The 17,359-nt window shown below is 41.0% G+C and overlaps 1 protein-coding gene across 1 annotated transcript in view; it reads left to right on the forward strand.

The window, feature by feature from the left end:
• Positions 1–3,856: 3,856 nt before the first annotated feature.
• The window catches only part of LOC125710238 (anosmin-1-like), a 44,937-nt gene continuing 31,434 nt past the window's right edge, over positions 3,857–17,359 (forward strand). Inside the window, exons 1-2 of the mRNA XM_048979773.1 lie at positions 3,857–4,128; positions 13,885–13,932. Coding sequence (XP_048835730.1) covers positions 3,943–4,128; positions 13,885–13,932 — 234 coding nt within the window. The 5' untranslated portion in view covers positions 3,857–3,942. The remainder of the gene's footprint in view (positions 4,129–13,884; positions 13,933–17,359) is intronic.

Genomic DNA, 17,359 nt, shown 5'->3' on the forward strand with positions numbered 1-17,359 from the left:
CCCCAGTCCACAGCTGAAAGTGCCTACAATGAGCATGTGAACATTAGAACTGAATCATGAAGCAATGGAAGAAGGTGCCCAGATATGCCACATTTTGTGTTACATCAACTGGATGGCTGGGTGAATGTGCATTGTGACCTGGGGAAGAGATGGCACCCAAATGCACTAATGGAAGAAGGCAAGCTGGCAGAGGCAGTGTAATTCTCTGGGAGATGTTTTGCTGGGAAACCCTGGGCCCTGGCATTCATGTGGATGTTACTTTGATACACTCTACCTACCAAAACATTTTTGTACACCAAATACATCCCTGTATGGCAACTGTATTCCCTGATATCAGTGGTCACTTTCAGCAGAATAATGCACCCTGTCACACTGCAAAAATTATTCATGACTGGTTTGAGGAACATGAAAATGAGTTCAAGGTCTTGACTTTGCCTCCAAATTCTTCAGATCTTAATCCATTTGAGAATCAGTGGAATGTCTTGCACAAACAAGTCTGATCCACGGAAGACCTACCTCACAAGTTACAGGACTTAAAGAATCTGCTGCTAACGTCTTGGTGTCAGATACCATGGGACACCTTCATTGGTCTTCTGGAGTCTATGCCTTGATGGGTCATTTTGGCGACACGAGGACCTACACAATATTAGGCAGGTGGTTTTAATGTTAAGGCTGATCAGGGTGTGTGTCTGTGGGTGTGTATATATTTAACATCTATATGTTGCACAACTGAGGCCACGTCACATTAATTAGAAAGAGGCATTAGGTGACAAGGGGCATTTACTGTGCTTGTGGAGGATTCTAAGCAATTACAAAACACTAACCTCCGATTTCTTTGGACCTCAGAAGGTGGGCCGAGACCTTGATGCCTGAACCAACCTCCAGCTGCAGTCCTTCTGTGATTCGATACCCAGCATCAAAATGAATGACCGCATGCAGATGCCACAGCTCATATAAAATTCTGGGGGCCCGATAGAGGGCACGGGGATTTGGTTTGTGAACAGCATCCATAACACTGAAAAAATATTACATCATACACCTGGTTACTTGTCAGGAATTACCAAGTTCCTCACTAGTGACTATCAGTCTTGTGCGACCTGCACGTGTGATTGGTGGATATGTGCCCACAGGTGCCCCCAGCAGAGGGGACTACCTGCAGCTTCTCCTTTTAGAGGTGAAATCAAAAAGAAAGCATGGGGCAAATAAATATGTCTGCTGCTGGTGCTTGACTAAAAAACAACAATCAACAATATCCATTTGTGAACTAAGCTCAACCACAGCTTGAGAGCGCATTAGAGGTGAAGAATTTGTATTCATTTCCCCTGACAAACATAATGGAAGAACAGCTCAGATGTAATTATCTGTAATTATCTATTTAGATATCTCATAAGTATTTCTTATGGGCAGAACTGCCAAAATATCCTAGTGGTAAAAAGAAACACCTTAAGACTACATTATTGTAAGGAAGAGAGATTCGGATATTACATGATCAGTCAGTGTTAAACTGGAGTCACCCGAACCAACAACTGTTTCCAGCAGAGCCTCATGGACAATTAATTGAACAAATGAGTCGGGTGACGTAGGTGGAAGAGACCCAAATAAAGACACATGCCCCTCGACCGCTTTATGGCCCGAGTTCACCGTTGGCCGAGGCTTTCCTAAGTGCAGCGATAGAGACGCGAGATTCAAGGGGACCCCACACAGTGAGTGTGGTTGTTCTTCCACCACACATCATAAAATTCCTACCACACATGGCTGTAATAAGCCAGCAAGTTAAGCTGTTGTGCGAGTTAATTTATTTTTTTAAGGTGCACAGACATCCGTGTTTAAAACATTTTAAGAGTGTCAAGGGATTTCTCACCATTGGCTACGTCATGTGGTAAGACCACCTGGGAATTCTCTAGACCAAAAGGAGCAAAACACACCCACCAGTTTTCCAGTTGAGCCTGTGGGAGACTATATGACACAAACCAATATACATGTGAACATGTAGGATGACTGTCCTTATCTGGTTTAACATATGTGAGCTGAAGTTCATGTTCATGCGTAATCAATAAGGCTTGTGTTACGAAGTTTGGGATGCCTGGTATTCCCAGTGCCTGCTGATGGTCCATGCTTTCCAAGATATACTGTGGGCGTCAACGAATTTCAGTCGTTAGAGAATGTCGGGTCTGAAGTATTTGCAGACAGCGCCGCAGACCCATGGCCGTCCGGCAGAGTGTGCCAAGGGAACTGATTAAGTTTGTCTGCGTTTCCAATTCGTCCTGCAGCCTGTTTCAAATCAATACAAGGAACCATGCTGCTTGCGGCAGATCGCACCCCTCGGCCAAAAGTGAAGTTATAACATCTTACAAAGCCCGCGAGGGCTGGTGGTGCGGGGGGTGGGGGGGTTCCCTGCAACATATGGTATGTAGACCTACAATCAAATCAGATTTTTCTTAACCTGCTAAATCGTAAAAGTCATTTATTTTTGACCAATGCCTTATAAATGCCGAGCTTCGTAAGCTGTTTCCACCACGTCATTTGTTCTCCATTCCCTAGGCTACGAAACATTAATTTAGAAAGCTATTTAAAATCCGTTCACGCTGATTTAACTTGTCCTGCAAGTGAAACCACTTTTGTTTCCGAGCTACTGTTACGTGATAATGAAGCAGCGGAAGAATTCCCTGGGAAGCTGGCTGACTTCCTGCTGTCCAGATGGGGCTGGTGCACACGGGACCTTGCATGTCCAGGAGATTTACCCAGAAATGCCCCACGTTCAGTAAAGTGAATTCGGGGTAAAGGGTACTGTGTTATACGTAATCGGCATAATGATGGTTCTTTTAAGTAAGAAATAAGATACTGAAACGACTACTGAATTTTTTTTTATAAAAAGCTTCATTTGCATCAACCTCAAAACACTCGCATAAATAAGCATGAAGTGTCACTGAATAGGACATATCATAGCGAGTATGACTATGATAAGTTAAAATTATACGATGGATCATCTGTTACTTTGTTTCCTCTCCTCTATACCCTTCCGATTAACTGTCAGTAGAGAATTAAGGTTATTGTCCTCTGCACTATATTAAAATCATTATTTGAAAGTAAGAACTACTAACCTTTCCATCACCTCTAAACAGGATGAGGAAAATTTGATTGTTATTCGGTTTTGTTTGCGAACAACAGCAATCTAATGGGACGCAAAGGACGTTTAAGAATCAAATTGATTACGTATACCTTTCTAAAGTGTATTTTTATAGTAATGAAATATTTTAATCAATTTTGCCATCATATATATTGTATTTTTGAACTATGAACAAAGTTATTCTCACTAAATTTTAGAGATAATTTCATACAAAACGGAGTTGTAATTATTGGACAAGTTGCACATTTTTAATTATTATTTATGTGTGGATGTACCGTTTGGACTACTGCAATAATTCGTTGTACTCTGTACAACGAGAAAGGAATGTAATTCCAGGCGCTTGTAATAACGTAGGCTATACTTTCTTTGGACTTACCCCATATGTAATATGTGTTTGCCGCAAAGTCAGGACAGTAGATTGGTTTGTTAAAAAGAAACGCACCACTTTTTTTCAAGCAGAAAAAAACGCTGCTGGATAGTTTTTGTTATTCAAACATAAGTATACTCATAATGGGAATTGTTTATGGACTGCAGATTTTCTTTTTGATTTCTGCTTTTTTAAAATATACAGCATTATACAGTACTTCCTCCGGCAACAAGAGATGAGATTGACTGATGCGTTAAGGCGCCCCTGAATTTACCTGCATATTAGCGTTTACTGCTCCTGCCACTCACTCAGAGTTCATCCAATAGGATGCGATCAGCCGTCTGACCCCGCCCCTTCGGGATTATTGAAGTTTCTTTAGATTCTCCAGCGGAATCATCAGCCAGTTTCAGCTTCATCACTTACTGAGGGAAAACACCACCATCAGAAAATGTTTCCAAGCAGATGTGTATCCCTGACCCTGTTTCTGTGGATTACGGCCTCCCTGACTGCCGGGAATATCGCAGCGAAGAAGCAGGACGACTCCTTCACCGGCAGCATTTATCGTGCAAGATGCGCATCTAGATGTCTGAGCCTGCACATCACTCGCATATCTGCCTTTTTCAAGCATTATCAGGTAGAGCTTTCGCGAATACGCGATTTTAATATCATTCCCCAAATGCATTGATTTAAAGATATTTTATTGTGTACGGCTGCCTATTCTTTATGGAGCATGACAGACGGCCATAGGTGGTATGTCAGAAATTATATTTATTTTATCCCGCAGGCTATATGTTATTGAATTGTTTTAGAGAAAATAACGAAACGTCACAAATACACTTTTTGAGCACTGTCCGTGCTGTGAGAACAGCGAACAGTCACGTCTGACCCGCTGAATTACAAAGTCTTTAAAAAGTCATCCGGAATAATAATAATAATAATAATGTCAATTTTCCTAGCAAGCCCCTGGAGCCTGCAGTTATATTCACCGTATGATGTACAAGACGTGTTTCAGGTAACTGAATTAGGGACCTTGTTTTTATTGGGGGCGTGTGTAATCATCTTCCAGATTCGTCGAATCAGCAAATGCTTGCAGATGAAGTTAACTTAAATGGGAAAAAGTTATCAGCTTTGCGTTGGGATTAAGTAATAGGGAGACCATGTTGATGGTGAGGAAAAATGAAACACGTGTGAAGTTGACGGAACGCAGAGACCCGAAAAGTACAGCGTTAAATTTCACTTCGCTCTCCCGGCTTTTTACGTTCCCTGTGCTGTTGGAACAAGTTCTGTGTTAATCAGCTCACGTTTTATTTTCGCCAGGCTTCAGTCGGAAATCGAAAATTCAAATATGCAACATCATTTGATGAAGCACATCTCTATCGTGCAATGAAAACCGGCCTATTTTTATTAAATCAGACGGCAAAGCTAAAACTTATTGCTGGTCTCATGTTAAATTACTACTGTAATGGATTCTTTTCTACATAATTGAGACTTTTGCCCTGGCATTTGTCGATTATTATTACACGTAAATCGATGTTTCAACGAAGCACGGGGGAGCCCCCCTCGTGCATTGGATGTAGCTGGAGTGGGTGCATATGCTATAAAGCGTTGGCCCTTCAGTATCTTTATGCGTTCAAGATCTCTATATACTGGCATATTTGCCATACTGTTTCAAAACCGTTCTTTAGCCTCTTTTCTACTGCATGGGTGTTTTAATAGCTGTTTTTTTTTTGTTTGTTTAAACGTGATGCATACTATTATCTGTTTACCGCTGTTTTTTAGTGATTCAAACTAATCAATGGCTGTAAAACCAGTCCATGTATACGCCGGCATGCGATTTAGTTCATTTTTATTTGTGGCTTAGTTTTTGCTGATCAAATTTGTAACTCATATTGAAAGTTAAATTGGACTCACTGGGAGTGCTCTTTAAAGTAAAGGGTCAGTTAAGCTTTCATTCCTTGGAAATTAATTTCCCTTTGTAGCTCATTAGGAGAAAGTGATGGTGCTTGTAATTCTAAATAAATTCAAAGACTGTGCATTCCTGTTTAAGGTGTGATTGAGAATGCATCAATGGCAGTTATTTTTACTTGGAGTGCAATTAAAAATGACAAGAAGTGATTGCATTTTCCTGTGTTAACAGGGGATATTTTAACCTTCCCCGGGGTCACGCATCTTAAGAATCGTAATAAAACAGTCTATAAGAAAATCTGAGAATTTTTCTCATTCTTTCTTTTGTTTGATGGTGTTTTTTGGTTCAGGGACAAAATATTGATCAAAAGTTCCTTCTTATACACTGCCAGCATTACACCTTTGCTGTCATATGACAGACCACTAATAAAATTTGACTGAACACATCCCAGTTATATGGGGCCTCAGTGAGTTTCAGTCTTTTTTTTAATTATTAGTCAATTTTTAATATTCAGATAATTCATAGCCATAAACAAATTAGCTGACATGCTTGGAAAACTTATGAATGCAATATATATACAGACACACGTGGCTCTATATTGCCTTAATCATATCAGTCCACCTAGAGATCAGTGAAAATCAGTTCAGGGGTTTCTGCTTTGTCTTTCATCCATATGAAAGGGGAGGCAGGTAAGTCAGTCAGCAATTTCAGCTGAACCGTTTCCATTTTTGTCAGATATGAATGCGAGGGATTGCACAAAACTTGAAAGAATACAGTTTAAGAGAACCACCCCCTCTGTTGCACTTTCAGCTTGCCAGTGCTTGGTATACTGGCTGTGGACCGGAGCTTGGGGACTCTTACTGCAGCCACAGGAAGCAGACGGGGAGGTTATTCATTTTCTAGACAATTATTCTAAAGAATGTCCACCGCTCAAAGCTCTCAGACATCGGGTGCGGACACACTTCATTCACTCAAGACAAATTTTCCTAAGTTCATAAAGGTGTGAAGGTGCGGCACATGTCACAGCAAAGTGAAACTCTGAAGAACACTGGTTGCAGCCAGTGGACTGGCCAGGCAGCCAAATAAATGCCCCTGACATCACAGTGAGGAATCACATCAGTTGACTCTCTGCTCTTAGAGTGAAACACATCTGGCAGTGGGGACACAGGGACGGGGTTTTGTGTGTCAGAAACCAGCAGTCCCTCAGCACTAGGAGCCGTAAATGGCCAAAGGGCAGACATACGAGTGACTTATGTCAGAGTTACTGGATCTGTCAGGCACAGCTGCAGAGGCCTAACACTGTAACTTACCACAGAGTCACATCTTTTCCCGTCAATTGACCTTTTGATTTAGCCAGGAAACATTGTGCAGACTGGCTGTAGGGGAGGGAAGATCCTCATTATCTGTGCCCTATTGCTTTGGTCAGACCTTAATTTGCTGAGGGACGCACTGCATTCCTGACATTGAAAACTATGGATCAATCCTACTGTGAGAAATAGGGGGAATCACTCTGCTGTCATGACACTTTACACCTTTTGCTGGGCTTGTGGGGAAACTTGGACCTTAGTATTTCCGTGGTGTCTTTAGTCTTGCAGAGCAACCGGGTCCTGCCACTCACTGGCCAACATGCACACGATGCATGCGGTGGGAGCCTGGAATGTATCGCTTTCTGATAAGAGATGGAGAGACATGGTTGGGACCCGATTAGTAGTAAACTGAAAGTAAACAGCAGGCCTGTTCTGGGAACCAACTAGACATCTGACCTTCTGTCAGATTGTTTACCTGATGAACTGGTGACACAAAGCAATGACGTGTTTGAATGTGGCCTGGAAGACTTCATTACGAGGCAGTAAAATATTACTCTTGAAATTAATATATCAATTATACATATGGGTTGGGAAAAGGTTATATACAGCAGTTTAAAATAGATAAATGAAAGTTGCCAAGCAAAGACATTCCTTAACTCCTCATTGACACAAGAAGAGATGAAATCTCGATCGCTGCTGGATTCCTGTGCATATTTTTCACAGCAAAATCCTTTAAATCACAAATGGCATTCAGTCTCTGGTCTCCTGTGTGTGTGACCACCTACACCCACCAAACACAATCTTAATACTCTGACTTTATTAAGCACATAATACTAAAGCAAATTATCAATAATGTTAAAGTGAATTAAATCTGATTTTCGCTGTGTTCACATTTCATGGTGAAATGTAATCTGACAGGCATAACAAGCAAATATGAAGCAGAGAACAAGAAAAATAAAACTATAAAAAAACAAATAAAACCAATGCGCCTTTGTATTATTTAGCCCTATTGTTTATATGCATTTTATGAGTTTGGACAGTCAGAGGAGCCAACATTCTGGTTTGTTTTGACATTTTCATTCAATTTCCATTCATTTTATCCACAGCGAGTTGCATAATCACTGTGGCAAAACACAATACACTCATAGTGGAAATGTGCACCGCAGCAGTAACATTAATGACATTCTCCTTAGTGACAGTAGTGGGTCAGTTTATTAAGAAGTGCAATGTGCTTTAAATGACAAATATGAGAATTCATCATGAATCGTCTTTGTAAGCCTCTAGGCTGGTCTTGCTTTTCTGGAAGAGCTTCCTGTATGACAGGTTTCTGTGTGGCCTATAAGATTCAAAATATATTTGTCGATTTCATGGTGGGATTGTAGACACATGTCTTTACTTAAGCCACTCTTAGCTGCTTGTGTTACTCATTTCCATTTTTTTAAAAGAATGGAGTCCGCTTTTGGTTAGCTGGCAGAAGTAGCCTTTAAAGAAATGCGTGTTTAGTTTGAACAGGATGAGATGTTGTTCTTCCTGCTGTCACTGTGTAGGAATATTCTGCTTAAAATCACACCATTGATCAGACTGGGAAGACTGTTTAATGCCATTAACCTGAAATGTATGTATTTAAAGATGCGTGCAGAATGAAGAAAAGCCTGTCATCTTTGAAGTTTCACAGTGAGGGGTTTGCACACTGCTGACAGCTAAAGTTGTTTCTCTAATTATTTTGAAACATTGTACTGTGGAAGAAATGCAGAAACAGCCATTGAGGTTTAGAGGTCTGGTCAGTCCCAGCACATTCACCCCCTGCATTTTTATAGGCTTCCAAATAATAATGGAAACAATTCCATCTCCCTTAAATTCTTAAACAAAAGAGTGTTTTCACATTGGTCCTGCAATGTGATCCTGTTATAAATTTCCACTTTCCATACTCTGCCTTTCCATGAGGATACTGGTGGCCCCATAGTGAGGGCCAGGTCACAGGTCATCCTCACAGGTCAAGCCTCAGTGCTATTCCGCTTCAGTCGATGCTGCTTCCTCACAATGGACCCCTGGGAAGCTGGTGCTGATATGGCCACATGCATCATCACCACGAGGTCTGTCCATCCCTGTAGCTGTCACAACAGATGTGTGTGGATTTACAGAGCTGCTTCAGGTGCCTGTGTGGTGCAGACGTTTTCCTCTCTGCATCTCTGGAAATCCTTCTGATAGCTGACCGCTATTAGCAGAGCATTGCAAATGCCGGTTTGGATGACTGGCTTATTTTACGATCTCAAGACCTCATTTCAAATGTTTGTTATTCTTTGTAACAGAGAAATTCCAGATGTTCCAGATTGTGTCAGACATGGCAAATAATTTTAAATGGTTTTACATTTAAAATGTTTTTGTTCATTAAGCATGCTGCATTGTTGAATTGGATTGAATACCAAGAACTCAATGATTCCAGCAAATAAAAATAATTTCTTTAAATGAACTTCCGACTGCTCCAGTTTAATCTCTCATTAATTCCATTACAGCATAAAGACATTTTTTGACACCGAGAAATATAACACTCTTTCTTCAATGATAAGGTCTTTCCTGGGTTTTATTCTGGTAGTTTCAGTCTTGTGCATTGCATGTGCTGTATGCTGGTTCTGTGGGTAGCACTCTTTCTGTTTACCTCCAGGCCTGGAGGTCTGAATCCTGCCTCTGTTTCCCCAACATCATGCTGGTTTACTCTGCTTTTCTCCCAGTGTCTAAAGACATGCAGTGAGACTAACTGGCATATCTACATTGCCCATAGTGTATATTAACTGTGACGGACTGGTACCCTACCCAAGCTGTACTCCAGCCTTGTGCCAGACGTGCCTGGGATCTGCTCCAGGTTTCCCCTGACCAGGATAAGTACTCAGAAGATGGATAGATTAATCTTTCATAAGCTTCTTGTGGCTAAGTTCATTTTTTATTGTTTTTCTAATCCATTTTGAGCAGTAATGAAAGGCATCAACTGAAGGTTGATTATGACTCTGCATTTCATGTTAAAGAATTAATTTAAAGCTGGTTTAAGATTAGTTCATTGTAGTTTTTGTTTTATCTTTCAATGATGATAGATAGCCAGACAGGTATTGCTTATTCCTGCATATGAGTGCATGTATGTGTAGCCATAACTGTTACAGGGATTGACTGTGTAATCGTTGGTTTCTGACTGATAAGCCTTTTCTGCCTTGTGAAACTCTATTCATAATTCTTTAAGAGATTCTGGAAACAGGAACTGTTAATGGATTTTTATGACAGCCAGAGGTTTTCATCCTGCAATGCCACATTCCTTTACCTTTTAAGAGTAGGGTTCACTGCAGAAGATGGCCATGAGTTCTCAGAATAACATACATATTAAGTTACTGACGTAACTCATTATGTGTGAAGTTCTCAAGGCTGTTGTGAAGTTGTCAAAGACGGCGTTTCTTTCATATCATCTGAAAGCCTGTTTGCAATATATTCTTTCTTTTTCTTCATGCTCATCACAGAGCGAAGGCCATCTGAATGATCAACACTATCCACACCAGGAGTAACAGACAACCTGTGGGTCAGTTCTGAAGAAAGTACTTATGAAGCTGCCAACTTGCGGGATGGTAGTAGGGCTTAGGAGATAGGTGTGCAAGCTCATTTAAATACTTGGAGCGATGCTAATATTGGTTACAGTTCGTCAATCACATAGAAGGAATGCCTAGCTGTAGGGCAGTTCCAGAAAAGTCCTGCCACTTTTAATCCTTACATCACCTTAGATCTACAACCTAACACACATGCCCATCCTTAAATTTCCATGGACAAAAGCAACTAAAACATAAAAATCCCTAATGTACTTCTTTAGTTGACAGTCTAAAGCAATGTTGCATCTTAAGGTGAAATAGTAAAATGGAATAATTCAGATTAGCTTGTGCCGAAGAGCAGAGGCCCAGATGAAGATATGAGAGTTCACGTATATTGTTATGACGGTGTGGTGTTGCACAAGGACGATCCACAAAGCGTACGGTTATAAGTCCGGGTTTCCCTGGACACGTCTTCATTTTGGGCCCCTGTTCAGGCATCTGGGCGGTTTTTCAAAAATCAGAAATTTGTCCAGGTTTAGCACTGCGATCCATATGACCCAGTGTTGCAAATTACAGTTCAGTACCAAGTGAAGGAAAAGGCACCAATTTTCAATATATGACAGCCACTCAGCATCGTCACACAGAGTCTGTAAAGCTTTTGCAAATATTTCCTTTAAAAATTAAAAGATATGCACATCCCTACATGTCACTCTGCTCACATGTGACGTCAACCTCCAGAAACTATTCTCACTGACACTATTTTGTTTTCAGTGAATCACGTCGTTTGCTTGAAGTTTAACAAACTTTAGCTATTATTTTATTTGAAAAAGACTTTGTCAAACATAAGAACATAAGAACTATACAAACGAGAGGAGCCCATTCGGCCCATCAAGCTCACTTGGGGAGAACTAAACTAATAGCTCAGAGTCGTTAAAATCTTATCTAGCTCTGATTTAAAGGAACCCAAGGATTCAGCTTGCACTACATTATCAGGAAGGCTATTCCATACTCTGACTACACGCTGTGTAAAGAAGTGCTTCCTTAAATCCAGCTTGAAATGTTCTCCCGCTAATTTCCACCTATGGCCACGAGTTCGTGTATTTGAACTAATGCTGAAGTAACTATTTGGTTGAACAGCATCCAAACCTGTTAGAATCTTATATACCTGGATCATGTCCCCCCTCAGTCTCCTTTGCTTGAGACTGAACAGATTTAGCTCAAGTAACCGTTCCTCGTATGACATTCCTCTAAGACCAGGAATCATTTTTGTGGCCCTACGCTGCACCTTTTCTAAGGCCACAATGTCCTTTTTAAGATATGGTGACCAAACCTGCACACAATATTCTAGGTGAGGTCTCACCAAGGAATTGTATAATCTTAGCATTACCTCCCTTGACTTAAACTCCACACACCTGGAGATATACCCCAACATCCTATTGGCCTTTTTTATTGCTTCCCCACACTGGCGAGAATGGAACATGAAAGCATCAACATACACACCAAGGTCTTTCTCATGATCAGCTACCTTTATTTCAGTGACACCCATGAAATACCTGTACTTTATATTTCTGCTCCCTAGATGGAGTACCTTACATTTATCGACATTAAATTTCATCTGCCAGGTAGCGGGTCAGTCGCTAATTAAATCAAGATCCCGCTGTAGCTGCTGAGCCACTAATTCAGTATCTGCTACACCACCCACCTTGGTGTCATCTGCAAATTTCACCAGTTTACTGTATATATTGGTATCCATATCATTTATGTAAATTAGGAACAATAGTGGTCCTAAAATCGAACCCTGCGGTACCCCACTATGAACGCAAGCCCACTGTGACATTGTGCCTCTTATAACTACTCGCTGTTTCCTATCTGTTAACCAGTTATCAATCCAGGTCGCTACGGTACCTAAAATACCTGTCGCTTTGAGTTTAAGTAGGAGCCTCTTGTGGGGGACAACATCAAAAGCCTTTTGGAAATCATGGGCCTTCTTATCAACTTCCTGAGTAGCTTCCTCAAAAAACTCCAACAGATTTGTTAAACAGGATCTACCTCTCCTAAATCCATGCTGGCTATCCCGCAAAATGTTATTGGAGTCCAGGTAATCTACCATTTTCTCTTTGATTATAGCCTCCATAACTTTACCAGTTATACAAGTTAGACTGATTGGCCTATAGTTAGACAAATTACTTCTATCCCCTTTTTTGAAAATAGGCGTTAGAATACATGTTGGTATTGTGTCAGTTGTGTGAAGATTGTAAAAACAATTAAGTGTAAAGTCACCACATGTGGATATTCGTTTTACAGGATGGCTAAGGAAAACTCATTAATGTTCAAAAGAGAAGCGCTACCCACCTGGCTGGTGAATGCGACAACTCATTAATATGCTGATGCCTGGACAGGTCCTCTGTTTCATATAACTAAATATGGTAACCCCAACATAACGGTTCTCATCCATAAGGGGTTCTATTATGAATAACGGGACTATGAGGGGTCAAATTAATACAGGTAAAAAGAGAACAAAAACTAACTAGACTAAGTTATACGGGGAAATAACATCATACAGGAGCAACACAGCAAACTGGAGTGAACAAGGAACAATCACAATGACCAACTGAGGAACAGAATGAGGGTAGAAACTTAAATACACATAATGAGGGCTACATGAGGGACAGGTGCAACCAAAACAATTAAACAGCACAACAAACAAACAGATACAAGAAAACATAATTAAGAAGAAAAACAACAAATACCAGGGCACAAGAATACAAAATGTCCAACAGGGTGAGGCTGATCTCTAGGACTTGCTGCAGTGATAGCCGCCCGCTTAGCTCATTTAGCCATGCAGCGGCACAAGCGACAAGGCAACACACTAGGAACAGAACCACCCAGGGAAGCAGAGTGGCCAGTCTTACCTGCTATCCAAACAGGGAGATGACGAATTGTTGCATTTATTTTGGAAATATTTATTTTGAAAAAGTAGAATATAACAATGCCATTTATCTTCTTGTCCTGAGCAGGGCCACAGAAGGTCTGGAGCCTATCTCAGGCAGCATAGGTGACCAGGCAGGGGTACACCCTGGGGGGGATGCCAGTCCATCACAGGCCTTAAGTAGGATTAGAATATAAAGTATAAATAATGGAGAAACAGCAAAACATAAATGCATGTGAGGATTATTTCCAAGTGATAAGAATGACAATGCCTGAATCGACTGATATTCCATTGAGTCCTCAAAGAAATATGATACCAGAGATGCCTCTCATTATTCATCCTAAACCAAAGATTCTGCTACCCACTTTCGCACAACCCTGTTGTTTTTTTCCCCAGTTTTACTTTATAAAATTGATCAGCTTTTCTAAACTGAAAAGCCAAGTGCCTTGAGTTCTACAAAGCTAGAATTTGCCAGTTTGGACTGAAATTACATTTAAGGCAATTTAGTCCTTCAGGAAGTTCTTGTGAAGCTGATATGCATGACATGAGTCGGTGAAAGGAGATGTCAAGTACCTATGTATGGATATGATGTTACTTTTAGCACGAAAGACATCATGTTTATCAAAAACGTTTTTATCTAATTGACATGAAGATGCTTACTTGTTGTTCATTTTTTCTTTTGCAGAATAACGGATCCTTGGAATGGTGTCACAACCATAAACAATGCTCCAAGGTAACATGGCAATAGTCTGTACTGTGTCTGTTTTTGAATCTGCTCAATGAAATATTCTTCACAGCATGGTGTTTAGGATGCTTGAATACTAATCTTGTTAGCTACCATGCCAGAGAAGGCCCTATACATTGTGACAGAAATTAATCATATTGTAAGTGATAGAATTTGATGGTAGCATATAGGTTTATATAGGGGTAATAGAGACTGACATATCAAACAATATCATTTTGCTATCTTCTTTTTAATAAGTGTTTTTATGGATTACCTGGCATCAGTATTGTGGACTGAACAATCTGCTTTAGTGTCGCTAGTTGTGTTGTAAGATCCAAGTATGAGGTAAGGATGATATCAAGGTAAACTTCTTTGAATAAATACTTCAAGAGGAATGGTTGGGGTGTGGGGGATCTCCAAAAATAAAATTTGCTGGGGGGGGGGAGCAGGCATTGATCACGTGCTTCAGATTAAATCATGTTCAATCCAGAGTCTGCCAGTTGAGTACCCCTGGTAGTTGGTATATTTGCCTGAATGATGATTACACAGAATAGTTTAGGAGGGTGTTAAGGGTTTCCACATGCTGCCCATGACAGCTCGAGCACTGGTGACAATCTACCATCTGCATATTCTTTGCACATTCTCACCATGTCCTCACCATGTTCTAGTGGGGTTCACTCCGAGGGCCCATCACACCACCTTAACACAGCCTTGGGCTTAGGATGAATTGGTTAATGCCCTTCACTGGAAATGACAAAAGCTTAGAATAAAATGCATAGTTACCAATGGATGGATACAGAATTTTATCTCTGAAAATTCATGCTTGTGACAGTGTGTGCTTAACGTTGCAACCAGATGTCTTTCCTTTTGATTGGATTTCATTTTATTCTTTATTCACTGTTTTCATATGTCTCAAATTGCCAGTTGCTGTCACCTTGATTTGAAGTTAAGGTTCTCATTGTAATTGAAACACTTTTGCAGACAATGTTCATTATATTATACAATGTAAACATGGTATTAGTGATGCCAGAATACTGAGTCAGTTTTATGAAAGAATATGATAAATCTAATGACTTTCCATAATTTTTTGCCCCCCCCACCTTCTGAGGCACAATCATTATGCTCCATCCCCTCCCACCAAACCAATATTGCACCATTGTGTTATTTATGGCTTTTTTGCCCCTTGCCCCATTAGAGATTAAAAGGGGACTTTATTTTTTCCTGGTCATGGTGTTTTAAGTAAATCCTTTAGTGATTAAAAAGCATTTCCCTGAAAGCTTTGTAGGTTGGATACTAATATATTTTCCTGATAAATAAGGGAATGAGCAAATGAGGAAAATTATGACTGTTACACGATTGAATTAAAAGCAGGCATAAACAGATGGATGTGATAAGATTGAATATGACTCTTCTCCAGGTTACGGGAGTCACTGTGTGCATATACACAACACCACGGCTTTTTTGGAAATCTCTAGGAATTAACTTGTGGCATCATGAAATGTGTTGTGTGGGGCTAGTGCTAACAAGTGCTGCTTTGGAAATGAAGCTCCGTTTGAGGTTCCTTTTCTTTAATTTCTGTGTAATACATATGACTTTGTAGCCTTTTGACATACTGATAGCCAGTAGTACCTTTTGTTAGACAGTCCCCTGGCCATTCATTATACAAACTGCGTGTTTAAAAATGGTTTGGGTACAGAACAGTAGAATGTTGTTCAGGTGAGTTTCTGTGGTGGGAGGGGGGGGGATACAGGGCTCCCGTGACAACATGCATGCCCCCCCCGTTGCCCCCCTAAATACACATGCTACTTGGGTTTGAAATAAAGTGTATTATTAAGGGTCCAAAGCACAAAGTGCTATGGAACCTTCTTGAAATTGTTAGGATTTTTTTCTTCCCCAAAACTGAATGCCCAACCTAAACCGTAAGTCTTAGGCCTGCCAAATTTGGCAGGCAGATGTCAATTCCTACCCACTACTCAGGGCCTCCAACCCGTCCCAGTCAGTCAAGTCGGGGCGCTGTAGCGCCCCTCAACGCGTTTCGGTCGATATCTCCTGACCCGTTGGTCCTAGTCGAAATTTTTTTTTCTTCATATTCTGGCAGGCGTGTCCAACCAACTTGCCATTTGGACTATGAAGCTCCGCCTACTTAGATTTTTTGCTAATTTGCATAATTTGCAAATCCTACTTTTTTCTTAAAGTCCTACCTTGTCCTACCAAATCAGACAAGTCAGGTGTCAAACGAATCAGAACTCTCAGCTGATCAAAACAATTCGGACATTTGCCTATCCTACGGCCATTAGCCACGCCCAAACAATGTCCAAAATTGTCCCGTTTTTGTCTGACTGCTATAACTTGGCCCAGCCTTATCCTACCTCTACCAAATTTGAAATCCTACCTTCCTACCCCATTCAGGGGACAGGCTCCAAGGCGGGCCGCATTTCATCAATAGGGGGTGCTACAACTAGCACCTGTCTATATCTCCTGACTGCCTTGGCTAATCCGAGTGAAACTTGACAGATATGTACTAGGACCCCGCCTGAGGTCAGACAAGTACAATGAAAGTCATAAGTCCTAAAAGTGTGGCCGCCATCAGCCAATCAAAATCAAGCAGCCATTTGACAAGCTTAACGATGGCCAATCTAGACCAAATTTGGCTCGTACATTTGTCCTCCGACCCTCTGCCCACCCTGTAAAGGACACCTCATTTGGCCAGATGTCGCTGTCGTGCCCCCATCTGCATTTCGGCCTATTTCTCAAGAACTGTCGAGCCTAAAGTTGAAATTCATTGCCAGTGCAATTCAGTATGTCGTGCCAAATCAAACAACATGCAGAACTTGGTTCTCCATCTTTGCGTTTTTCCATAATTTATATAGGTCTGAAAACATGACATTTCATTAACCTCCTAGGATTTTCACCCCACCTTTATAAATCTGGTATCATTCAAATCAGGAGACAGTCTTAATAAATAATTATAAAAAAAATCCTAAACTTTTTGTAAGCTACCGCCAGCAGACACACCCTTACTGTACTGGTGCCACGCCCATTTCAATCAGACAGCTATATCTCAGGCCTGCTTAAATCTATCCTCACCAAATTTAACATAATGATGTAGCATTCCTCACCTGACATACCGTCCAAATTTCGTGTCGATTGGTGAAACGGGAGCGCTACTACCACTGTTTATATATGTCCAAGACCCAGCTAGGCTAATTTAGCTAAAATGAGTTTCCAGATCAGGTAGGAAACTCTCTCCCTATCTCAGCCTTCTTACCCAAAGCAGCGTGTGGCTTGCAATCAGAGGGTGGCCGGTTCGAATCCAGCTTCGGTAGGTGCTTGAGCTAGGTGGCCCAACAGGAGCCTGCTGGTGTCAGTCAGTCCTACTGCTCTCTGCCGTCCGACCGTCCTAACCTTTGGACCCTTCAGTCACTGCCTGCAGTTA

Source organism: Brienomyrus brachyistius, chromosome 16 (assembly GCF_023856365.1).
Source record: "Brienomyrus brachyistius isolate T26 chromosome 16, BBRACH_0.4, whole genome shotgun sequence".
Taxonomy (NCBI): domain Eukaryota; kingdom Metazoa; phylum Chordata; class Actinopteri; order Osteoglossiformes; family Mormyridae; genus Brienomyrus; species Brienomyrus brachyistius.